This window comes from Tachysurus fulvidraco, chromosome 4 (genome assembly GCF_022655615.1).
Source record: "Tachysurus fulvidraco isolate hzauxx_2018 chromosome 4, HZAU_PFXX_2.0, whole genome shotgun sequence".
Lineage (NCBI taxonomy): Eukaryota > Metazoa > Chordata > Actinopteri > Siluriformes > Bagridae > Tachysurus > Tachysurus fulvidraco.
Window position 1 is genome coordinate 13,088,625 of NC_062521.1, and position 26,031 is coordinate 13,114,655.

Below are 26,031 nucleotides of genomic sequence, written 5' to 3' on the forward strand. Positions count from 1 at the left end.
ACAATGATCACACATCTAGACATCATATAGAAACATTTGTGATGATTAGTGTCTATTTATTTTTCTTTCTTTTTCGAGGTCTTCCTCTTTAGAATTTCAATTATAAACTTTCTGCTTTGAACGTTCAAAATGTTAATGGATGCGCTTGCTGTTCAGCAGCATGCTTTCAAACGAGTGGCTTTAAAATGCAAATTTATGTGGTGTGCTGCAAATGATAGATTTCAGGCAGAGTAAATGAGAAACGACATTGTCATTACCACGCTGCTAATTTATGGGTGCTGGTGGCGGCCACGCAGGTCTGGGAGTCGAGCCTGGTCCAGGTGTGTTTGCCCTGCTCTCATTAGCAGCACGCCTGCATCCACACTAATGCCAAGTCGCTTCTCTTTTCCTTAGCAGAAGATATTAAATGTGCAAATAATACAGAATGAGCAAGGGTTAAATGTGGCCACAGACCGATTAAGCCAAGTTTATCCTGCTTAATTCCAGATGTTTTAATGCCTTTAAAAGCAGAGATTTTAGAAGATTTAAAAAAAAAAACAAAAAAAAACACACCACACAAACCTGGTTAATTACAAGCTTATGTATGTGCTTCATCCCTATGGAGGAAAAGACATTACTACATGGTATTTTTCTGCATCTTGTAGTTGTACTGTCCTGCAAATCAAACCATGGTTTAATCAAGTCATACCATTAAAACCGTACAGTTTTAATCAGCTGAAATAAATCCTGTCGATGACGTTATATGAGCCGAGCAAAGGCTAATCTGTCGAACTATGTTGGCAATGACATGACAAGACTTCTTCCTGTTTGCACACTCATTAGTGAGAATAGTGAGTGCTATATTTTGGGTCTAAAGTGGTTAAGAACATGAGCATTTTCCTATTTGTGTGCATATTTGTGTCCTATTTGTGGGTTTGGATTGTATCACACATAGTTTAGATTTAAGATATAAATCGTGTATAGCTTTAAGTTATACAACTGTACAAATAAGAAAAATAAAACATATAACAAATAAAAAAATCAAAAATATTGAATGTAGAGTTTTTTATAGACTGGTGACTTTATTACGTTTCTCAACAAATGATCATATGGGAAAATTAACATCAAAAGAAGAGGTGTAAGTAATTGTTCATGAGGCATTTAAAGGTAGGGTCTCCGTTTGAGAAACGCTTCAGAAAACAGTCGGGACGACATTCAAAACAAAAATCAAAACAAACGTGTAGCCAATGAGCAGAAATGGGCTTGTCAATATGGGCGGAGAGAGTGTTCAGTGCGCATGTGTGACATTAGCAGATAGCGGTTTTAACATTGACGTGGAGGATAAAATCAAAGAAAGAAAGTGAAGAAAGGATTACGATAAGGCAAGAAGTAGGACCCGCGTTAATATAGGATCAGCTTTCCAGCGCTGGAGAGAACTGAAGGAGCGGGAAGTTGGCGAATATTCACAGATTCGAGTTTCCCGAGTGAATAACTAGTGAGCTAAACGCTGTTACTACACAAATAACACCTCTTTTCTATCGTAGTAATGTAAGGAGGCAGCTACAACCATGTTTTGTGTAGTAACAGCGTTTAGCTCAAGAATTACTGACTCGGGAAATTCCAATCTGTAAATATGCAGCCAATTTTACTTAAGACACCAAGGCGTTGTTTTCCTTCTCGATAGGTGAATAACGTTGGTTTTGCTTTGTTTCACAGAACTAATATATGCCGTTCTTTGCATGATTAAGCTTTTGTGTAATTTTTGCTTGTTTTTTGTCTGCAATCGTATTGTTCTTCCCTTCAGCTATGATAAAGACACATTTCTTTCCATTATTTGCATTGGTTACGTATGTATGTGTGGGAGGAGCTATCAATACAGGGGTGGGACCCATTTGGGTTAGGGGCGTGTTTGTTTTGGTGATTTTATACTGTATGTTAACATTGGCTTTCATACAACTGAGACCCTGCCTTAAAGCATTAAAAATTAAGCTGAAATACTTTCATTTTTAACTTGACTCAAATACTAGAAAGTGAACAGATATTTCCTTGATGGCTTCTTCTTGTTCTTGTTCTCCTCCTCCTGCTGTCTGCTTTTCTGGGGAATGGCATGGTGTTCTGACTTACTGGGATTTTGTCGGGTTTTGTATCTATGGCATTTTGTTTGTTTTTCCTCCCACGAAAGGATCTGGTTGGGATTATTTTTAGCTATCACCTAGCTGTAGTTTGGGATCCTGCTTGTGGAGCTGCTCGAGCTGGCACACAGACTGGAGAGAATCTCTCAGAAACCCTGTACAGAACAGGAGAGAGGATTTTAGCAGCTTTGCATGTTTTACAGGCTGATCATTGTGATGGTTTTTACATTTCTATGGAGTAGCGTGGGAGCCGAGAGATGCCTCTCCGGTCTCCGTTGTAAACGACTGATCGCTCGCTGAGGTAATGGCATGTACGATGACCCGGCTTTACGAAGCAATAAACGAGTCGGTGACGATCGGTGAAGGCATGCTTCACAAACTTGTGCTTCCCACACAGCGCAGTGCTGCACTGTTCCTCCAGCATTATTTTCACATCTGCGTTATTGCATTTAAGTCAGACCTCAAATGTCAAGCAATGTCCCATGTAATCAAAACATTTCTCGTGTTGTTTCCCCCCAGTGGTCCTCAGAAATGCTCTCAATTAGATTCTTGGTTCTCCTGCGTCCCAGACCTGAGAACGATGAACAGAGTCACTGCAAAGATAGACCTCCATTTGTATGACACTCTCTCTCTCTCTCTCTCACTCTTCATTCTCTGTGGTCTGGGTTATTGTTAATGTCTATTGTTTGAACTATTTTTCTTCCAGCTCAACTAAGTTAGATAAATGTCCTGTTTATTGATTTCTTTTTCTAAACCGTTGTCAGTAGCAGCGTTAAAACTAGTCATTGTGTTTCTGTCCTGACGGAAGGCAGAAGAAGGAGTGCAGGCATTCTCTTAAATGTCAAGCTAGAAGATATTCCTGTGGCACTAATACTTAAGTCACGACAGACTCCTCGCTTTTGCTTTGCCACTATGGGAGATTTATTTGAGCTGTGTGTAATCATGGCTCCAAGGAATGATGTTTAAACACTTCATTTTTCACTTTAATCCTCTTCATTTCATCGTAACAAGAGTAGCAAATTGCAGTCTTTTCTAGCAAGATCTACCAAATTGCAATGTTTTCCGGCTCCGAGTTTAAATATGTAGAGTGTAGAAAATGTAAGTAGTGAAATATTTTCTACCTAAGGCTGTGTACAATTGAAACCTTATTAAAAACCAGTGAAGCTGATATTATGTTTCTGTCTTTATGTAACACAGTAGTGTTGGATCTGATACAATATGCTGTGATGACATATTTTTGCTACAGGTCAGATCAGAGCAAACCCTGCTGCGCTACTGCAGGAATAAAACATGACGGGACACGCTGTTAAAGGGAAGGTGATCCACAACAGGATTATTTTCCCTTAACAGCACATCTGAGGTGTTCTATTCCTCTAATAACACCATGATCAGTCAACTGTTCAACATCTACAGGACGAGTTATCACTTACATTATAGGGCTATAAACAGATGTTCCCTCACCAGCCTCACTTTTATTTTCCCTTTTTTACATTTATAAAAAAAACCCCACAAAATATATGTCTGATTATATACACTGTTCCTGACAGCAGAACCTAAATGTTCAAAATACTTTCTTTTTCATTTTCATATATTAGTGCAGAATAGAAACCTCTCATGTCTTTTTTTTTTTTGTTCTACTGATGTTCAGTGGCTGTGACTTAGTGGCTTGTTGAACAAGATTTTTGCTTTTTGTTGTCCTGCACAATCAGATAAGGTTATATATATCTTGCATGCTACTTTATCACCAGCTCGATGAAAGGCGAGTCATCTCTGGTCTCGTGATTCTTTACGTACATTGGGTGTACATGGTGCATGTCCACTGTGAGAGACATAATCTAAAAAAAAAAAAAAATCCAGAAATCACAATATAGGTTTTTTAAACAATTTATTTGTACGATACAGCTGCAAATAAGTATTTGAACACCTGTCTATCAGCTAGAAATCTGACCCTCAAAGACCTGTTAGTCTGCCTTTAAAATGTCCACCTCCACTCCATTTATTATCCTAAATTAGATGCACCTGTTTGAGGTTGTTAGCTGCATAAAGACACCTGTCCACCCCATGCAATCAGTAAGAATCCAACTACTAACATGGCCAAGACCAAAGAGCTGTCCAAAGACACTAGAGACAAAATTGTACACCTCCACAAGGCTGGAAAGGGCTATGGGGAAATTGCCAAGCAGCTTGGTGAAAAAAGGTCCACTGTTGGAGCAATCATTAGAAAATGGAAGAAGCTAAACATGACCGTCAATCTCCCTCGGACTGGGGCTCCATGCAAGATCTCACCTCGTGGGGTCTCAATGATCCTAAGAAAGGTGAGAAATCAGCCCAGAAATATACAGGAGGAGCTGGTCAATGACCTAAAAAGCGCTGGGACTATCGTTTCCAAGGTTACTGTTGGTAATATACTAAGACGTCATGGTTTGAAATCATGTATGGCATGGAAGGTTCCCCTGCTTAAACCAGCACATGTCCAGGCCCGTCTTAAGTTTGCCAATGACCATTTGGATGATCCAGAGGAGTCATGGGAGAAAGTCATGTGGTCAGATGAGACCAAAATAAAACTTTTTGGTCAGAATTACACTAAACGTGTTTGGAGGAAGAAGAATGATGAGTACCATCCCAAGAACACCATCCCTACTGTGAAGCATGGGGGTGGTAGCCTCATGCTTTGGGAGTGTTTTTCTGCCCATGGGACAGGGCGACTGCACTGTATTAAGGAGAGGATGACCGGGGCCATGTATTGCGAGATTTTGGGGGCCAAAATCCCTCCTGCAGTGTGTGCAAACCTGGTGAAAAACTGCAGGAAACGTTTGACCTCTGTAATTGCAAACAAAGGCTACTGTACCAAATATTAACATTTGATTTTCTCAGGTGTTCAAATACTTTTTTGCAGCTGTATCATACAAATAAATATTTTTAAAAAATCATATATTGTGATTTCTGGATTTTTTTTTTTTGATTATGTCTCTCACAGTGGACATTTTCGATTATAATTTAGATTATGTCTCTCACAGTGGACATTCACATACGATATATAATATATATTGGCTATTAGCTCAATAACACACTTCAAAAATTGTAAATGTGAGAAATCATGTTAGCTTGTGATTGTGTTCAAGATGCAGTCTGAGATTTTTAATAATGCTTGTTGATTACCTTCCTGTTTGATTGTCAGTAACACTTTTAAATTAGAAATCTGACACTCACAGATACACAAGACATGAAAATTGAGTCATAATTCTCTTTTACTCTCTTTATGTAAAAGTTAATAAATCGATAGCCTACACTTCCACGTCGCCTTACATTCATCTGAACATTTTACAGGCTTCATTAAACTATAAAACTTCACTGTGCCAGTATTTCATATTTCATCTTCCTGCTTCGACCTTAACGTCACTAAAATATCAATCTGCCTCCATGAACCATTATGTAATACGATGCTAATGTCAACTGAACTCTGTCAACTATACTGGCACCGTGTACTAGGATTCTGTTATATAACGGTTACCATAGCAACACGGCCTTCTGTTGTTTACATGCATCTTTTGATTGTAACTGAATAAGATGAACAACAAACTGTTCTCCGTCAGCTCATAACTGTTTAACATTTAAGTACATTTTCTACAATATCTGTCTCATAATAATGTCAGTCATTTTCTGCGTTGTGTTTGTGAACTCCTGTATTGTACAATAGGCTCACTTTTTATCACTGTGCAGACCTGACAGACAGAGACTGGTAATGAGTTAGAGCTGGATGTTTATGTTTAAATCCGTAATGCTCCCCATGTACAGTGAAGTAAATCAGGACAGATGTCACCAGAATTAACTGGTTTGAAATTGATGACACTACCTGTATAGTGTTTTTGCTGACGTCTCTGTTTTCTGAGGCAGTCCAGCATGCGGTGTCATTTTCCTCACTGTTCTGTCTGCCCAAGTGCTCGATCACACAACAACACATCACCACCTAATACTTGTGTTCATTCTACAACTGTTTTGGAGGCATTTCCAAGTTTTCACTTCCAGACTGTTTGTAACATTGTTGATGAATTAGGCATTATGCTAATCCGATTATCCTCAAAGATTTCTGACTATATTTAGGTTTTTTTTTTTTTTTTGGGTTCAGCTGAGCCATATGAGCACAGTCCAAAATAGCCCATCATAATATAGAAAGCTGACGGGAAGTGAGATAAATATGAGCAGAAATATTGCGTTATTTCCGTTCAAATAATTTTTCCAGAGAACAATCCTGCAGCCTGGGCATTAAAACAAATGCTTAAACTTTAGAATTTATTTATGTGTAACTTGGTAAATTAGGAGACATAATAGCATTAATACTCCTAACTGCACTGATAAGCTGCTGAATCCAGACGTGCTGGCTTTACGATTTTCCTTCTGATTTTGATCATTTGCAGCAGCTTCTGATTGAAAGTGATTTTAAAATACACGGGTAATTTCTCCTGTGAGAGGAAAAAAATTTTTTTAAAAATCATCCACTGGTTTGACAAGGCGTGAACACAAACGTGTGTGAGTGTGTATGTGTATGTGTGTGTGTGTGTTCGCTTCTATAAGCATGGTCAGGTGGTATATTAATGAATATTAATAAGTGCCTACTGTGGAAATCTATTTCACAAATATACTGCATTTGCACACTGTGCTTGCGTGTCCCCCTTTTAGCCCATAGTGAAGAAAAATATTGAACAGAGTGCTGGAGGAATAGGACTGTATTTGAGGCTGATGGATTTGGTATGCACTAAACCAATTATCAATCTCCTGCACAGTCCTGATGGAGAGAGTTCACTGGGGGAGGCAGGGCCTCTGGCTACCAATAGTATGTATGATTTTTATTTTGAATAAGAGCCAAAAAAAAGACGATTACAATGCAATTTCCTGCCCTGGGGGCTAGCTGATGTCTTCTTTAGGAGACATCACCCCTCTTTGGTTTTCTTACCTATAGTCCTATCTCTTTCTCTTGCTCACTCACTCTCTCTCTCTCTCTCACACACACACACACACACACACACACACACACACACACACACACACACACACACACACACACACTCTTTCTTTCTCTCTCTCTCTCACACACACACACACACACACACACACACACTCTCTCTCTCTCACTCTCACTCTCTCTCTCTCTCGCTCTCTCTCGCTCTCTCTCGCTCTCTCTCGCTCTCTCTCCCAATCTCCAAGGGAAAATAACTCTGTGAATCAGCTGTAGATGAAGTATTAAAGGTCTGGGAAATTTAATACAGCAGCAGCAAATAAGTCAATAATATATGCTTCATAAAATTCGGTTGATGTCAATAAATCGGACTTAACATTTGACGGTTTTAAAGCGAAACATTCCAATTGAATTAGAACACGAAATAATATTTTCTAGCTTTTACAAAGCACCGATTAATCACAATCTTTTACAAATAGGCATAATGGCTCTGTGTGTATTTCCTCAAAAGACTGTAGACTACATTCACAATGATTCCTGCTGAGGTCAGAAAACACTGGCCACTTGTCATCTAGGCTCATGTTGACTGACCAAAGTCCAGATTGGGAGTTTAAAAAACAGCCAATTAGAAGGGAAAGAAGGTATTTTCGAAGAAGGAAAGGCCAGCAAGAGTGAAGTGTTCAAACCCTTAGTTCATATGCTGCTCATTAACCTGCTCTGTTCTTTATTAGCATTCATCCCTTCATCCTTTCATTCAATCATGTACAGCCATTATGTTGCTTTCTTGAAGAGCATCATTCATGTAGATACAGATGTCTCATGTTTCTCTCTCTCTCACTAACACACACACATGCACACAATGCTCTCTCTCATACACAAAACACACACACAGATTAAATTCTTTCTCATTGTATACATTTTATTACCCACACCATTTATTCATACGTGTTTATTTTAAAATTTAAGAGCTATGACTTTGATATTATTTGATAAATAATTGTGCGTAATCTTTTTGTCACAAAAAACCCATGGATCTGCCTCTAAGCTGAAGAAATATTTGACTAGCTTGATAAAGTTACCTTGTGTACGAGTGTGGGAGTAACTTTCACTCTAACCCTAGCCTTACCGATCTGCATAGGCGGCTATCTATGGGTTCACAAACACATCTCGTCACCTGCGTAGGTGTTTTGATGAAATTAACACATTAATATTGATGTGTCTGGTCTGATACAAAGCCCCTGAATACTGAATTTGACTGGAAGGTATACAAGCATTAGTTTGATACAGCTATGTTTAAAAGTGTTGTTGTATTCTCTTGTTTTGGCTATCAGTGTCGGTGGAGGCACAAAAAGAAGCACACAACAAAGAAAGATTTACTTGAATAATAAAGGCAACACCTTACAACATCTGGGATTTATGCTGTTGCCCAGTGCTGATGGGGTTGACTACAGTCATTCACACAGGAAGCTTTGAGCATACAGTGCTAAAAGCAAACACAGTGACAGCGTCTGATTGGCTGATACTGAACTCATTATGTATGCATGTAAAAACTCAGTAACTCTTCAGTATTGAGTGTGTGAGTGTGTGTGTGAGTGTGTGTGTGAGAGTGAGTGAGTGGCTCAGTTGTTGGTGCTATGAGCTGCTGGTACTGAAATATGATCTATGACTGAAATGGAAAAGATGTTGATATTTATTTATAGCTAAGACTTAAGATAAGCTGTATTTTTTTTCAGGTAGTGACACGGTCATATATACTTATGAATTAATAAAACAAACAAAAATATGACCTGAAATGTAGTGATTTTTCCCCCTTAGCATGCTAAATGAAGCATTGTCTTATTTAATATTGTGCTCAGTAATGTAAATACCATGGCATTAAGAAACCCGCTACAAACACCATCAAAGCTGCAGCCTGCCGCTGCTCTATGTGTATTTTTACAGGCTGGTTTATCTCATTTGCTGTCTGAAGGCTATATTATTGTCGAAATAAATTCTAGTTGAATGGGTCATGCTGTGAAGGGACTGAGCTGTAGTGGAAAGTGTGCTGTGTGCTCTTTGTGAAGCAGATGAGCCCTGTGGTTCGATTAATGCAACATAAATCCAGGCTAGAGTAGAGCAGGCTTAGTTTCAGCCATGGTAATTTTTCTAACAAATTAGATTCTGCCTTAGGTGCCCCCAGAAAAATGCCGCCTCCTCCCCTTCCCCCTTCTTCTAGCTTATCTATGCCTGTCCTTTGTTTTGTTCATCGTGCGATTGCCCTGTTCTTTATTTTAGGTCCTCACTGTCAAAACAAGACACAGCCATCTTTCTGTGGAAGCCTTTTTCGGCATTAAGGACACTGTCTTGCGAATGGAGGTGATGGAGGAAAGAGAGAGGGCCTTTATTATTTGTAAAGCTCACATCAAACAGTGAGCAGGGAGGCGGGCTTTAAGCACAGGGGCTGAAGCTCAAAGCACATTCAAGGCTCTGCCTCTTCATGAATAATTCATCAGATCATCCCTGCTGATTGGAGTCAGCTGGAGGAAGTGGGTTTGTGGGTGGATTTGGGAGCTTGGAGCAAGCCCGGGCAAGCAGTGGTCGAGGGAGCGTGTTACTGTGAATGTACAAGGGACAGGTGAATGTAGGGCAGCTTGCTACTGTAGCTGGAGGTGCGACTGTGTGTGCCATCATTTAGGGCTTGTGTTGTTTGTCCTGCAGTTGCATTGCTGCTGTGCCACTTCTGCTTTCAGCAACACTTCATCCCCCACTGGATTTACACAGGGGACATGTAACCTTTCCAACAAGGCTTTGTTTGTGTGTGTGCTTACGAGAAAGAGAGAAAGAAGGAGAGGGAGGTAACAGCCTCCCTTACAAAGGATTCACCGATGCATTCCTGTTGGAAAATGAAGCTTCAGGTAAAAGCTGTAAATCTGTGTGTGTACTGTATATATATATATATATATATTTTTTTTAAATTTGTGATTGTGCTGTGTGTTTGTGGTTTGTTTTACTGCTGGTATTTCTGAAGATCAGTGTGTTGTGTGGGAACACTCGTGCACAGAGGAACACTCATTGGAGAGTCTTGTGTCTGTCGTTGTTATGGTGAGGCCTGCTGGAAGATGATGAGGCACTTGTGTGTCGGTGCTTTTTCTCATTTTGCTTGCTGTGAGTCTTGATAAAGAATTACTGCTCTTTTCCTTGCTTGCCTGCATGTGTCTACACAACTCCATCTCACCTACGTTTATCCAGATGACTTCTATGGTCCCACTTCCTTCTTTTATTTCCTTCAGTCATTTTCAGTTCAGTTCAGTTGATTTGTATGGCGCTTTTAACAGGTGACATTGTCTCGAAGCAGCTTTACAGGAGTACAGAAATAAAATAAAATGTGAATCTATCCCTAATGATCAAGCCTGAGGTGACATTTGCAGCTATGCTGGAGTGTGTAACATGAACATTGGGTATAACATGGCTATTTGTCTCTAGTTAGGTCATTGGGATCGGTTATGGTATCCTGGCAGTGTTTTGTTCCCGGATTAAACTGAGAAGGTCCTCTGATACTCCTGTAAGGCTCTTATGGCTTGTGACACTGACTCTGAAATCCACAGATTTACTATCAGCTTCAGAACTTGAGGCTGCTTCTGCTTTGTGTGCTGTACAGCCTCAGTCAGTCTAGTCTACTTCTTCACTCAATGCCAGTAACTACCATCATGACTGATTAACAGCTTTTTGGTAATGACAGAATAATACAGTCCTCTGAGTGAAGCTGAGCTCGCATTAGCCATTAGCCGGATGTACACTTTAATTCCGACGTACGGTCCTGTTAAATGTTTCCTCTGGAATAGAGAAGTAGATTCTCAGTGTCAGGCTGATCTGATTTTTATCTGGATCCTTAGCGATTAGCTAAGTTGTTTTGGAGGCTTTGTGTGAAAATCCTGTGTCTGGGGGAAGGGGGAGGGGAAGGCTGAGTTTAGTGGTTACAGGACTATAGGTGTTGGGGGAGAAGCAGGCTGGATGAGGAAGACGTCCCTCACCCGAAATTCGTCCCTTTGCTCAGAGCGCAGTCTGATTTTTGTACTGAACATTCTACTGTTTGAATTAAAAGAACTGTGTTGTTTTAAGTATGTAAAGATTTTAAATAGACTGGATTGGAGTCAGCTGTTTTAGAATCATAGCGATGTCACCTTCCCATTTTAAATGAAAATTTATAGATCAGATGTCTCGGCTTTGTCGTGACCCACATAGCACCATTGAGTCTTTATCAGAGCATTTTAATGATTGATACGAAGATAAATACAGTACAACTCCTTCCTCTGTTCTCTATAAAAGCAGACGGACTGCCTCTGAACCGGGAGTACAAAGCTCCCTGTGTGAACACTCTAATTAGGATTCATAGGCCTGAGTCAGTGAGGAGAAGATAGGGATCAACGTGTTATAAATGAAGTAACTGCACCACTGGTTCTACATGTTAGATTGTTTTTTTGTTTTTTTTAGGCGTAGAATTACTTGCTGTATTAGATTAGGATATCCACACACATTACTTTCCTAAGCGGCTTGGAGAACGCTCTGTGAGTTCAGGCTTTATTTAAAACACTCATGCGTTGTGTCCCAGTATCTCTGTGTTTGGGAGTCAGGACAGACTAAGAAGCATGCACACATGCATGTTAATGTCTTTTTATACAGTCAAATGGAATTCCCCACAGTTAAGACTCAAGTTTCACATTACACTGCTCTGATCCTTGGGGGATGATAAGGAGTCTGCTGCACACTACTGCTTCCTGTTCACACACACACTGCTTGACCAGGGGTCTGACATGCGTGAGGCATCTGATATGATGTTGATATGAGGGTGATTTTCTGGTCCTCAGCTCTGGTGCTGTTTCAGACTTGTGGTTAGTTGTGTGACAGTAGCCGCCTTCTACTCTTCTGACTGTCAGCTCTTGATAATCGCATTTATTATAAATCGCATTGACATCACTATAAGAATGAATTGTTTTTGGCTTGTTTTATGCTTCCACATGTCTGGAAAATAGAGGAAATGAGAGATTTGAGATTTTGAAACAGGAAAGGACACTCAGACAGGTTTCCTGTGAAATGTATGTACATTTCAGTAATCGTTTGTCAGTAATCGACCATAGTTTCTGTTTTTGTTCAAGATTCCCACACTGCTCACTAATCGCATTACCTCTGCTCAAGTTCGAAATCAGAATAGTGCAGGAAGTGTGTTACTATGGTTCATGACTTTTGTGCAGGTTGTCTGCAACAATAGTTTGTTTTAGGATTATAAAAGTACGTTGTACTGTAGATGACTCTAAGGGCAGGATCTAACTAACTGTATATACACTGCAGTAAAGGGCTTTTCTTCCCTCTCGATACATGTCTTCGGAAATAATTGGTCGAATAATAAACAAGTGCTCAGCTTCTACATCAAGAACAAGCCTTTCGATGAAACTTTCTATGGAACAAAATGTAGTTATATAAAGTATTAGTGTGACATGTTGCCAAACCTCGGATTATGTGTTTGCTTCGGCTTTTGATGAATCCGTTATAGTAATTAAATTCGACTCTGTAACACTCTATTAGACTGATTTACAGGAATAAATCTGCTGTTCAATCAGATTCATTTAGTTTAATTGACTGCTAGAGTAGGCAGGTATGACATGTGGACTTGGTTCTTACAGAGTCAGCAGTCGGACACTCTAGATTTCTATGTGCTGTTTCATTACCCCGGTCTATAATATGCTATTAAACTATTAGCGATTGTAACATGCTATTAAAATGTCTGAAAGCAGTATTAATGCACAGTACCCAGGCAGTCTGGTAAATGTTGATCACCATTTTTCACTGTGCCTGAAAGATACTTGCTTAAGACAAAGCAAAAAAAAAAAAAAAACACAAACAAAACGTGTGCCAAATGCTGCTTGAAATGAGGTTGATGGTTTTGGATTCACTCCAGTGTTTGGAGTGTGCTAATGATTAGACACAGTAGTGACGTTGAGAGAATCATCTCGCATTGAAAGAAATATTGATTCTATAATCAGGCTTGGAAGCTCTAGGCACAGCTGACTTGCTGTACACCTCCTATGTGCTAACTACATTAGCTGTGAAACAGTTTTGGAGAGGTATAGTTGAGAAGCATGTGTGGATAGCACTGAAAGACAGGAGGCTGGGTGCGACAAGTGCCCGTTTGTGTGTAGTGTATAATTTAAACCAGATCAACATGAAGCACTGAAAGGCTACAGAAGAGTTGCCTGACTGTCTCTGACAAAACAAGCCGATCCACTTAACAACCAACACTGCTACTGCAGTCTGTCATGCTACTAATATGTTAGAGACATTAGTGGTTTAGTGAACCTGTAATGTTTCACTGCTGACTGCATTAGTTTGAAAATGATTGCAATTATCATTTAAAGGTCATCATAACATGCGCTAAACATTTTATCTGAAAAATCAAGGATTTGTTATGCTCTTCTGTATGGTCTGTATTTCCAAAACCAATAAAGTGTTCAGCCCTAGACAGCAGTGTTTGTTCCGCCGATGCAACTTTTCCATCATGTCTTACTGCCTTCATTACAGAGCAAGATCTGAGCTGTGCCCATACAAAAAAGTTATACAGACAATGTTCTTGCGCCACCATCGAAGAGGGGGAAAAACACTGCTGTTTCCCTTTAAGATGATGAAAGAATGGGGTTCTCAAGTGGCACAACAGAAGACTGTTTGCTCGACGATGGCAAAGCAATCCATGGCCGAGAGCCAAGGGAACAAAATTGGCTGTGCCCTCTGGGTGGGTGGGATGGATGGCATACTCTATTTCCCCTGTCTATCAAATGAAACTTGACAATTATGAGCTTTTCTGTTGTATAGAATCTTTTATTCGGTTTGAGAAAGGACATAACAAAAAAGAAAAAACAGAAATGGACAGAGTGAGAGACGGGCGGATAAAGGATGAGACAGCAAGACATGGAACAGCAGGCTGAGGTAGTACAGTCTCAACAATCGCTGCTAATTCAGTGCACTGTTAACAACTCCAGCTGTCCAGTCACTCAGACACCGAAGATCTTTGCTCACTTCCTTTAGAATCCCCACACAGAACCTTAAAGGAGGGACAACTGCACTTTCAAACTGTATTTGCAGTTTCAGTCCTATCTTTTATTATGTGGTCCTTGAATTTAGCTGATGGCCCACACTAGGATATTTGGTGGAAAGTATATATAATTGCATATCATATATAAGTGCTCAGATACTGCTGTCCTAAATATTGTCAATGCTATTTTAGCCTCTGGTTTAGTCTAGTTCTTTAATTCCATTAATTCGCCTCAGGTAAAAGATGCTACACACTTTAAACGGTAACTCGGCTGATAGTGCCTCCAACTCTGGTCAGGGGGCAGTAACCCAAAACAAAATGCCTCTCAGTCCTGATCAATGAGCACATTGGTGAAAAACAGCAATGACAGTGTTACACCCATGTTATTCTCATAAGGATTTAGCTGGTCCAAGATTTTCCGAGTTGTCTGCATCACTGGATGTTGTTTTTGACAACCAATTATTTTGTATGTTAAGTAACAATTAACATTCATCTGTGGTTAATGGAAACTTCTTCTTTCTTTATACAAATTCCATTTTCATACAGAGATAAACAGCAGACTGAAAACTCGATTTGTTCTTATCATCTGGAACATCAACTTTTGCTCATTTTTGAGGGTGGGGAAGGGGGGGAAGCTACTTAGATATGCTTCAATTGCTCTTTGTATGGTGTGCAGTGCTACTGCCACTACCCTGGTCTAATTATCTCTTGCTCATTAGTCTCGAGGACCGCACGTGTTTTTTGAGCCTCATGGTACTGCAGTGCACTCTTGGCAACCTAATCTTAGCTTTCGTCTTACTCGTCGTCGTCGTTGTCAGCCTGCCGTTGCTGTGGAACTCTCTGGCAGTGATGTTTCGAATCAGATTGAATGGTGTATGAGCTTAAATTTTAAGATCACAAGAAGTATTTTTCTGATGTGACTGTCTATTTAGATTTTTTTTAAATGCCTTATAATGGCTTAATCATGTTGAATCCAAACCTAGATGACCAAAGACATTCAGTGATAGTTTATGTAATATAAAGTTCCAAAATATCATCATCTAAACTGGCCAGAGGATCTGTTGCAGAAAACCCTACTTTTGACCCACTATTGTAAAAGCTACCACAGGATAGCATTGATCCTTCTCATCTCCAGGGTCCAGGAGCTGATTCTGAGCTCAAATTGTTCACCTTGTGTTCATGTGTGTTTCATGTTTCCTCTCACCTGCAGAACACATGCCTGTAGGAGGACTAACTATGCTAAATTGCCCCAGGTGTAAATAAGTGTGGGTATGTGTGCATGTATTGTGCTAGAGGAATAGTCGCTTTATCCTGCGACCCTGGTCGGGATAAAGCACTTTCAGAAGATAAAATAATGAGTAAATGAAGGTCAGCTAATGCAAAATTCTCCTTGGCTTCAGGATTCTATGGGAGTGTTGAAACGAAAGAGCGAATCGTTGAGGTGTGGTGAACAAACACTCTTGCTTCCTCTTATCACTTGTAGCCAATTTCTGCATTCCAGCTGATAGCCAATCGCGTGCACACACAGGCTTAGAAACATGTCAGAACAATCTAAATAAAGAGGAATTAGGGAGTAAAGTTCTCTTACATCTTACAAAAAAATAAACACCAAATACCATGTAAAAAGCTTGTGACTGCTCACACTTCTGCTCTGTTACGTTTGTCAAAACAGTTTTGTTTCAAAAAGCAGCTTGTTCCTAGGAATGTTTGTTAGCCTGCATTATTAAATCATCCCCGAATTTTCTCTGTGCACTTTTAATGATCAGAGTTTGTTTTTTCATGCTCGCTGCAAACCTTTCTGGATGCTGCATAAGCGCAGTGTTTGCACAGTGTTAAAGCCGTCAGTCTGTGTACGTTTTTGTACGTGTAGTAAAGAAGTTTAAATGGTGTGCGTAAGCATCAATACGATGATAAGAACAAGCCATAAAGACATATGATTATAAAAATGTGCTGTCTTGTAAATGCCCCCTTATCACTGAGTTTGTGTGTGCACGTGTTTGTGTGTGTGTGCACGTTCCAACAGATTTACACATGAATGCAGTTATAGAAATGATGCTAGACCATGTCAAGAGAGTGTAAAAGAAATGATTGTGTGTGTTAGGGCTAGAATGCTTCGATGTGAGTCTTGCTGGCTTGCTTGGCTTGAATTATCCTTCATTCTAAACAGAGACCAGCAGGGATTTAACACCCAGTCCTCCATCACTGCCATCTCCATGGTAACGTGTATTGGTAGGGTCTGTGAGTAAGAAGATGGAGTAATTAATGTTAAAGTACATGTCCTTCTATTGCCGCTCTGCACCACAAAAAACGCAGTTTCTCTCACTTCACTTACTGCATTCACATACTACGTTCTTCTAACTAGTGCACTTCATTTAATGTTGAACAACACAACATTCCTGTTCTGCTCTGCTCAGCTCAGCCTACAAGTGTATATGAAAAACACGACATGTTCTCAGGTCCGTGTGTGTGTCATGATCGCTTTTAAACTCAAGTTAATCTTTTAAAAATAAAATGCACACCTCGATTATTAAGAGAACAAATCACAGTACCAAGTCTCTTCTCCACTTGTTTGTGTGTGTGTGTTTGTGTGTAACATTAATATGTGCTAGTACAAGTGCGTTACACATTTTCACAGTATGTGTTAATTGTCCTTCAGCCTTCATCAGAGATTAATTTCCATTCATAGATTTGTTGAGGGCTGAATATTTTTGGTGTCTGAACTCTCTAAACACTAAGGACTATAAAAAAAATCAGGAACACTCTGCCACTCCAGCTGCTGCTCGTGTCACTGTGCTGGATGCTGCACTTGATGATAAGGATCAAGTCCTGTCTGTGATGGTCTCTTTCTTTTGATTGGGTAAATAATTCTTAAGCAACTGTCAGTATCCGTATATCTACAAAGTGCATGCGTATGTCTACTGTACACGTATGCGTCTGCCTTTTTTTTTTCTTTTTTTTTTGTCAAATTATTTTATACGTTAATGCCCATCATCACATTGGCTCACAGAATATAATAATTGCAAGACTGCAATTATTGCATTATGTGTAATAATACACCTGGTACAGCAAAATCAAGCGTCCCTAGTTATAATTGCACCGTGCTGCAAATGAGCACTTATATTTCAGTTGCATGGGATGTGGGAGTAAAGGCCGAGCACTGATAGACCTTACGAGTCTTTTTATTTATTTTTTGTGTGCATATCTTTTTTTTTCCTTTTTTCCTGGATGTCTTAATCCTACACATATGATGTTTGATTTTACTGGCTACAGAATATAGATGTATTCAGTTCTCTTTCCCCAGACATGATGACAAGTTTATAGTTTAATATAAGCAATCTAACTGCCAGCTTAATTCTCCTTCTCCATCTCCTTTTGCCACATTAACTAGGAAACATGCCACTTGTTACTTCACTGGCTTTCCTGTTCATTTGAAACCACCAGTTTTTCTTCCAGCCTGGAGGATTGCGTTTGTGGTCTACTCTCCTTCTACAGCCTCTCTCACTTTGCTCGAGTTTTTCACCAGTGTGGTCTCCGGCTTGCTCATTGGGGAGGATCTACATTCACTTTGTGTCGATTTTTATTTTTAAAAGCACAATACAAATAAATTGAATGATCTGGTTACACCCACCCAGAATCCCACAGCCCAACCTGCAAAGCAAAGTGTTGTGCTTACTGTTAGCAGCAGAATTAGTTATACCCCATCCCATCTTGTTGCCAGTTTACATAACTAATTAACGGGAATTTGCATTATATTTTTTTTATGTGAGGGAAAAAAATGAAAGCATCACATCCCACTCATGCATCTTCACAAGGTGGCCAAACACACATGATTGAGACTCGGAACAGATGCCTGCAATTGTCTAGTGTTAGTCTGATTGGCATGCAAGAGATGAACCTCGTCCTTCTCACCCAGAGTGAAGTCCAGTGATGGTGTGTTGGATTGTTGGGGAACAATTTTAGTCCAGAGTTTTAACAGAAAAGGTCATCATTCTATAAATTACTTCTAAGTGCCACAGAGGAAAGACAGGGGAAACATGTGCAAGGCTCTGGAGGTTTATGCAAGCTGCTGATGGATGATCTGGCCTAATGACGGTTCTTTCCTTGGGATTCATTTTAAGCAGCCCAGGCCTAACAAATTCAGCTGTTTTGCCAGCAAGTCTTCTTTCAGCCGATACTTCCATCCTCTCAACCTTCTTACCTCCATTTTTTTTTTATCAATCAATAAAGAAATGTATTGTTGCTTTGAATGCATTTTTACTGTATACCTCTGTCCAAGCTGACAGTCCCTCTCTTTCTTCTTCCCTACAGAATGAGAAACCACTGGGTCATTCTGCAAGCAGGTCCAGCAACATTTCAAAGGTATTGAAATCTGGTTCCCTCTTACCCTCCTCTCTGTTGTGTGTTTCTCTTGAGTATGTGTGTTTGTCTGTCTGCGTCTGTCTCTCCGCGTCTGCGTGTGTGTGTGTGTGTGTGTGTGTGTGTGTGTGTGTGTGTGTGTGTGTGTGTGTGTGTGTGTGTGTGGGCCCATAGGAGAGAGAAAGAAATAGAGACAGGGAGAATGAGGACAGGTGAACTAGAAATGATCTCTCATTTCTATTCTCTGACAATTTTTTCGAGACACAGACTGAACCAGGTTCAGGAGATTGATGGACTGAATATTTAGTATAGATGCTGTGAAACAAGGAAGGCCAAGCATAAACCCTAGGAAGAAACAACCCTCTCTTATTGTAATGCTTCTCATACTTATCACTTATAAATGGAGTTTGTGGGGGTGGGTGGGGGGTGTCATTTTTTTCTAACAACAGCCTCATCAATTTATTCGTAGACGTCTGTACGAGCGTTTACACAAGAATTTTGGTGTACATGAATTTGGAAAACGTGTGTATCCTACTAGTGTGTGTAAATTTACTCAAAAGAATACTTACTAATGTAAATTTTGACTCGACAGACTTCATATATTTCTATGGATTACTGCACTTTTATATGCGGAGCATTAAGCCGAGGCCTTTATCCAGAGTGAAAAGCTTATGGAAGAGCTTTAGGGTCTTTGTCAGAAAAATCTTATGCTAGTTCATCAAGTCAGAAAACCAGAAGCAAAGCGAACCCAAACCCCTAAATGAAGACGAGTAAAATTAATCACTCAATTATAAATGGAGGAGACACTGTTCAGTCTGAAAGACAAAAGTGACAATTATTTTGGCTCACTTCTGACTTTCTGCTTTTACCCTTGACAGTTCATGTCTGTGGGTTCATGTGGATGTGAACAAATACAATGAGTTGTGTGAGGAGTTCACTTTGCACGTTAGAGGTGACAAACCTACACACAGGACGAAGAAAATCTGTGTTTCTGAAACATTTGTAACTCTAGTGGACAAGATTTACACACAACGTTATGAAAAGACTGATGAATGAGACCCTTTACTGGTTGTATCAATATCCTTCTTAAATGTCTTTATTATAACATGTATTTAGTTTGTCAGATACAGATATAGGCTTGGTCATAATTTGGCACTATAATATTTTTTTCCAGTAGCATTTCATTACATGAATTCAGTCACAGATGTTTGGGGTTTTTGAAACAGAGTAAAGTAGAATAAAGTAACAGAATGTCACGCTCATGCTGTTATATTGAGGATTAATACTTACACAAATCTGGCAAAAACGTCTTTATAACTGTTTCTATAATGCTGATTCTGTAATTATAATTCTCTTCCTAAGGGTAAACAAATAAATAAATATTTGTGGAAACAGCTGGGAAACACGTGCCACACATTCTTATTGTTCAGCAGTTAGGCACTTATTTCCGTGTTTGACGAACTGCAGGGCAGCCATGTCGATGACTTGGCTGAATAATGTGCAGTAGAATGGGATTTTTCTGAGAGGCCTGGCAAATTCTTTCACTTTGGCACAGACTTCTTCCTCTTAGCTGTGCACAAATGCACTAAATCTGCCCTTGGAGCCTCTTATCCCATAAACCAGCTCCATGTGCTAAGTGATGCCATCGTTGTGGTGAATTGGTGGTTTGGCTTTAGGGCTGCGTGGTCCGTCTTCGGAAACCCCACAGCTGTGATTTAACACTGACAAACACCCTCATAACCATTCAGCGAGTGATGAGAACATAAACCGGACTGCCACCGCAACACCATGCTTTTCATTTTGTCATCATTTAACATGCCGACTGTTCAAATGGTTAGGTTAAGCGTCTTCATTTAGCCTCGGAATGAGCGCTTTTTTGATGGTTTATAGGCAGCCGGTATTTGACCTCTGCAGGACCCCAACGTTCTAGAGCCATTTCATCAGCAGGAACATAAATAACAGAAAATATGTCCTGTTATGTATTTGTACACTTTCTCTTGAACTGCATAACATCAAGCACGCACGCATATGCACACATACACAAACAATTGCATGCATGAATACACACGTGCACATCTGCACACACATGCACACACACGCACAAATACATACATAGACATACATGCAATGCTTAAAGAGATGTTTATTGATAAAAGCTCCATTAAATGTTTCTCTCTCTCGCTCTCTCTCTCTCTCGCTCTCTCTCTCTTTTTTTCCCTCTTTCTGTGTTTATTTTCCTTCTCTCTTTTCCTGTGCAGATTGCAACTGGTTTGTCAGCAGTTCAGCTATTGCCCCTTAATCACCGGTTATGCAGTATTAGAACGGTTTAGTGTGTGTTCCTACTGTCATTGTGCCTACAGTTTCAAAAGCCTTTTTCTCAATAAAGAGTGTTTCTGTATCAGAACACCTGTTAGACTTTCTATTTAGGACACACACACACACACACACACACACACACACACACACACACACACACACACACACACACACACACACACACACACACATTCAATTTTACTGTTACACCTCATTAAGGCATTGCTCTTTTGCTTGTTACATCTGTGTGTACCTATTTTTAACATTGCTGTAAACATGTGACTCTCAGCAGATAAAGCAGTTGACAAGCATCATTATTTGCCTGTAGCAACATTATGACTTAGCACTTGTATGGTGATGCCTCTAGAAAATGAGCAAATAATGATTACGATGCAATTTTTAAAGACACATTTTACTTTTAAAAAAGAAAAGAAAAGGTGGTAAAGGGCTGCTTTGGTGGTACTTTGCGGCTCACATTAAACAGTACAGCTCACTTTTAAATTCTGGAGTAGATACTTTATACTGATCGAGGTCTTGCTGCATTTGGTACCAGTTCTGGCCATACTGCATGCAAGGTGGCAGAATTCACCCCAGATGGCACACCAATCCTTCACAGATCAACATGTGCACACACACACGCACACACACACACACACACACACACACACACACACACACACACACACACACACACACACAGGGGAGATTTAGCATAATCAAACCTCCCATCTACATCTTTTTGGGAGGTGGGAGAAAATCCATATGAACATAAAGAGACCATCTGACACTCTACTCAGACAATAACCTGAGCTCAGGAGCAAACCAAGGAGCCCAAAGTTGTAAGGTGGCAATAGTACCCGCCTCATCACCCATGTCATGCTGTCACACACTGATAAACACAAGAGCAGAATTTAGTGGCCAAGTTTTGTAAATAATCACAAAGAGTAGCAGGTATTTTGATTTGATTTATTTGTCCTTGTTAACTGTTTTTGTGAATTATATTTGCAGCTCTATGACTTACGGTTTTTTGTGTATTTTTGTGAAGCTTTTATTTTGCAGGTGCCCATAGGGGCTTTTTTCCATGTGTTCTCACCACACCACCAAGCTCATCATACTGAACCAACCGAGGCATCGTATTCTTTAACTGTCTAGAACACTATAAAATAGCATAGCAACTCATTTTAGGTCAATAGAGTCAGTGCTATTATATTGCCCCCTTAAGCCTAAGCTATCTTTTTATAATCATTAACCTTCCATAGAGAGCGAGAGATGATGATAATTTACAGAAATTCCTGAGAGGTGAATTGCTTGAACGAGGGGAATATTGTAGTTAGATGAGCAGTTTAGGTTGTCTGCAGGCCATGTGAGATGATAAGTACCCAGTAGGAGGGACTGGGAATGACTACACAGAAAGATGGCCATTAATAAATGCAGCGTTAAGTGTGTTGTTGCTAAAGGCTTCTGCCCACTAGTGTAGTGAGATTAGATTTATCGCGGTGTGCCTCCTCGGGGTGCAGCATCATGCTGATGGATTTATAGAGCATATAATTGTGTGTGTGTGTGTGTGTGTGTGGGGTGGGGGGTGGGGGGGCATTTTTATATATATATATATTTTTGGTAGCAAATATAGGAATATCTGATTGTTTTCACCTTGGGGGGCATTTGATTAAGCTGATATTTCCTACACAAGGAAATCGGCTTGTTTTTCGAAATGAAAAGTTTCATAAATAATTATTTCAGCGGTAGGTTCTCACGAGGAGAGTAGGACAAATGTGTTCAGTGGTCAGTGCAGCCTTGTTTTTTGTTTTTTTTACTAACTATTAATCAACCAGTGTAATAAATAAAACCTGTCTAAATAGCAGGCAAAGACTACAGTAAATAACAGCTTGCTTCCCCTTCTTCCTGTATTCCTCTTTCCCTCTCTCCCTCCCTCCCTCCCTCTCTCTCTTTCTCTCCCTCACTCAATTCAAAATTTTCCTTGATATCCGAACCGTTAAGGTCTTCACTGTTTGTGCAGACATCTCTGACCGACATCTCTCTACTTGTGATGGCTTGTAATTTCACATTTTCAAAATTTGCTGTATTTGTACCCGATGCTCCGAAGTGCCCATGTTCACCGTCTGAGCGATGGGTGACATCTTTACTGTGTGTAAGTGCACACTAGACAGGTGTTTCACAACAGAGCATTCCTGTGCTGGAAGGAGGATTTGCCTAATGAAGCCTTTAGCCTTTTAGATTTTTATTTGTGACATGCCTGGAGTCTAGGAGTTAATGCAGGGACACTTCTTGTGGTGATGTTTGTGTGTATGGGTGCACGCATGTGGAGTTCTGTTCAAAACCTAGATCATGTTTAAATATACACAGTGTGTACTGATTACCTCCTGGGGGAACAGTGGAACTGCAGGAAGTCAGAATAATTTTAATGTAAATTTTGTGCTAAGTCACCACACACACACTCACACACTCTCTCTCTCACACACACACACACACACACACACACACACACACACACACACACACACACACACACACACGCGCACACACACACACACACAGCCAGAGAGAGCTCTGCATCTTTGCAGGATCAATAATCTTTTCCTTCTTGTCCTTCTGTTGACATTCGTCACCTGTATTTGATAAATTGGTTTACGCAAAATAATAAACATTAAAATACATTAAAAATTATTTTCCATGTCAATTTTATTCTAGATTTATGACATTAAGGTATTTTATCATTGTATATTTTGTTACACAAGTTGTAACTACCACAAAAACGAATGACACTTTAATTGTTAAATTTGATGTAGTATTCGCAAAGATGAATCAAAATGTTATCAATATTGTTTGGGATTTAGATAAAGACAATATGCTTACAGAGATTTTATGCATTTTATCTTTATTTCAGTAGCATTTCATAAACGTTTCTGGTCAATTTTGACTAAACAGTAAAAAAAGGTCCAAGAAGTGAACATAACGCAAGGGTTAATTATACAAGCTGAGGTTGTTCTTCGCCTTTCTTACAATATCAGTTATTGTATTTTCTTTGCATTTTTTGATTACTTGCTCTGAATAATTGCATCACAAAATATTATTCAGTGAATTCTCTGTGTTCATGCCTCTCAGATGAAGGTCAGCACTTCACTCTATATTGATTACTGTCCAGCTTTGGGCAATAGAAGTTCTGTTTGTGTTCCACTGTGAATCAATAGCTAATTGGTCTTGGACATGGAGAAATTAAGTATGGCCTGTGGCATCTGTATCTATGATAAGAATGTGATTTCTATATTTTCTGGTGTAACTTGGTGTAAAAATGCTTAGAATTTTTGTTCAATTGTTCAGAATTTTTGTTGTAAGCTATTAGGAAACTTTCATTTCCTCATTCAGTGACAGTTCATGAGAAGTGCTGACATTGTGTCTACTTCTCTCATTTAAAGCCTGAATCTTTGTTTTTTCTCTCATAGGCAGGAAGCCCGACTTCTGTGAACGCCCCATGTGGCTTTTCTCGGACTTCTGTCACGCCTTCAAACCAGGACATCTGCAGGTACCACCTAACTTGCCCGTATTTTTAAAACGAGCTTCTTCGTGTGCTGCCGTGTGTCCTCGTATCGTCAAAGCAGGTAGTTCTCTGCATTAGAAATGAAAATTATAAGGCAAGTAACCTGCTGAGGTCAAAGTTTTCTGCTGCTTTTGTGAGTTTTTATGTCATTTATTTTGTTCAGCTCACAGTTCTCATGCTGTGTATTGCATGTTGCATGTCTATGTTTCATTACTCTTTTTGCTTTCTTTCGCCCCTTCTCCGGCCTTGTTTTTTTTTTTTGTCTTGCTGTGCAGTTCTAATGCTTGCGCTCCAGCTCAGGAGCAGGTCTCTCAGAATCCCGCACAGACTGCTGTGGTTTTGCTCAATTCCACTGATAAATGCTGGCCACCACAGAGCATCACTATGACAACTCTCTGTCTTGAGTCATCCATCAAACCCAAAAATAAATCTGTCTTTGGAGCCGAGTGGCTGTCACTGTTAAAGCCCTCGGTCAACCTCAGGCAGCACGACAGAACGCTCAAGTTCTCCAAGTCCCTGAATGATGTGGCTCAGAAGATGGACGGTCTGTGCAGCCTGCACTTCGCTGAACGCACATGCTCAGATGGCGAGTTGCGCTCTGATACGAAAGGAGATGCAGAATGTGGCCACCAGGCAAAGTCTCTCGTGGTCAAGTTGACTCGCCTGCCTCCTCTATATCTCTCTCAGCACACCTCCTACTCCACCACGTATAGCTATGCGAGTGCTCACCCTTCTGACATGCAGAAAAGCTCCAATCTGCTACGCTTCTTCTTCCCATTCTCACGCTCCTCCACAGCAGGCAGCTTGCCTTTGGGCGAGCTGGCCTCCTGTGCCAAGCCATCCAGTGCCTTGCTGGTGAACGAGGTATGCAGTGAGGAGATGGGTGATGACGATGTGTTTGAGGAGGAATACTCGGGATGGAGGCTGAAGGCTGGGGAGCAGCACGCTCCTCTCTGCTCTCTGGAGGAAGATGGAGATCTGGATCGCTGCTTCTCACCACTGATGGAGAAAACAGGTCCACCCTCGCCATACTCTCTGACTGGGGATTGCTGCAGGTTGGTGAGGTTTCTCCTCTCCGACTCAGCCCAATTACTCATGTGCCCTGTCTGTAGAAAAGTGCTCCAATCTCTAGAATCCCATCATCCTTCCTGCCTTTCCAAAAGTCCCCAAAATCCCTGTGGCTCCACCTGTTTAAACCCCATATGCTGCACTGCTGCTGTGCTGACTCCTAGATTTCTATTCCTCTGCTCATTTGAGTCAGTTCGAAAAGCAATCCAGTAATCTGTAACATTTTATTTCCATTACATAGTGGAGAAAGATTGATTATGCTGATTTGGCCACATTGCATGACACATAGCGCTTTCTGCTGTGGAGGTTCCCAGCGAGAACACGTCCACAAAGGCCAGAAGATAACAGACTACCTATGGCAATTTGTCAATTCACGGAATGTTGCCAGGTTTTATGAGAGAAAATGGATTTGCAGATCTGATTAGTGCACAGGTCACAGTTGCAAAACACGCAGAGCTAAAAGCAAACCAAGATTAATGCAATTCTATCAGCTCCTCTTAAGGCCATTTCTCAGCTATGTAATTAACTTGGAGTTATTCACCAACAGAAAACTTCAAATCGGATAAAGGGATTGATTTTCTTAATTGTCCATTTTAGTTCGCTTTATCAT

At 40.2% G+C, this 26,031-nt stretch overlaps 1 protein-coding gene across 4 annotated transcripts in view; it reads left to right on the forward strand.

Moving 5' to 3' along the window:
• Window positions 1-26,031, forward strand: part of marchf8 (membrane-associated ring finger (C3HC4) 8) — a 72,193-nt gene that overhangs the window by 35,038 nt on the left and 11,124 nt on the right. For 2 of the 4 annotated variants that reach the window (XM_027141910.2, XM_047812175.1), the window contains exons 3-5: window positions 18,434-18,484; window positions 24,259-24,338; window positions 24,629-25,408. In XM_027141910.2, coding sequence (XP_026997711.1) covers window positions 18,434-18,484; window positions 24,259-24,338; window positions 24,629-25,408 — 911 coding nt within the window. Of the gene's footprint in view, window positions 1-9,584; window positions 9,960-18,433; window positions 18,485-24,258; window positions 24,339-24,628; window positions 25,409-26,031 lie in introns of those variants that run through there. The other 2 variants (XM_047812176.1, XM_027141908.2) reach the window with 2 other exon arrangements.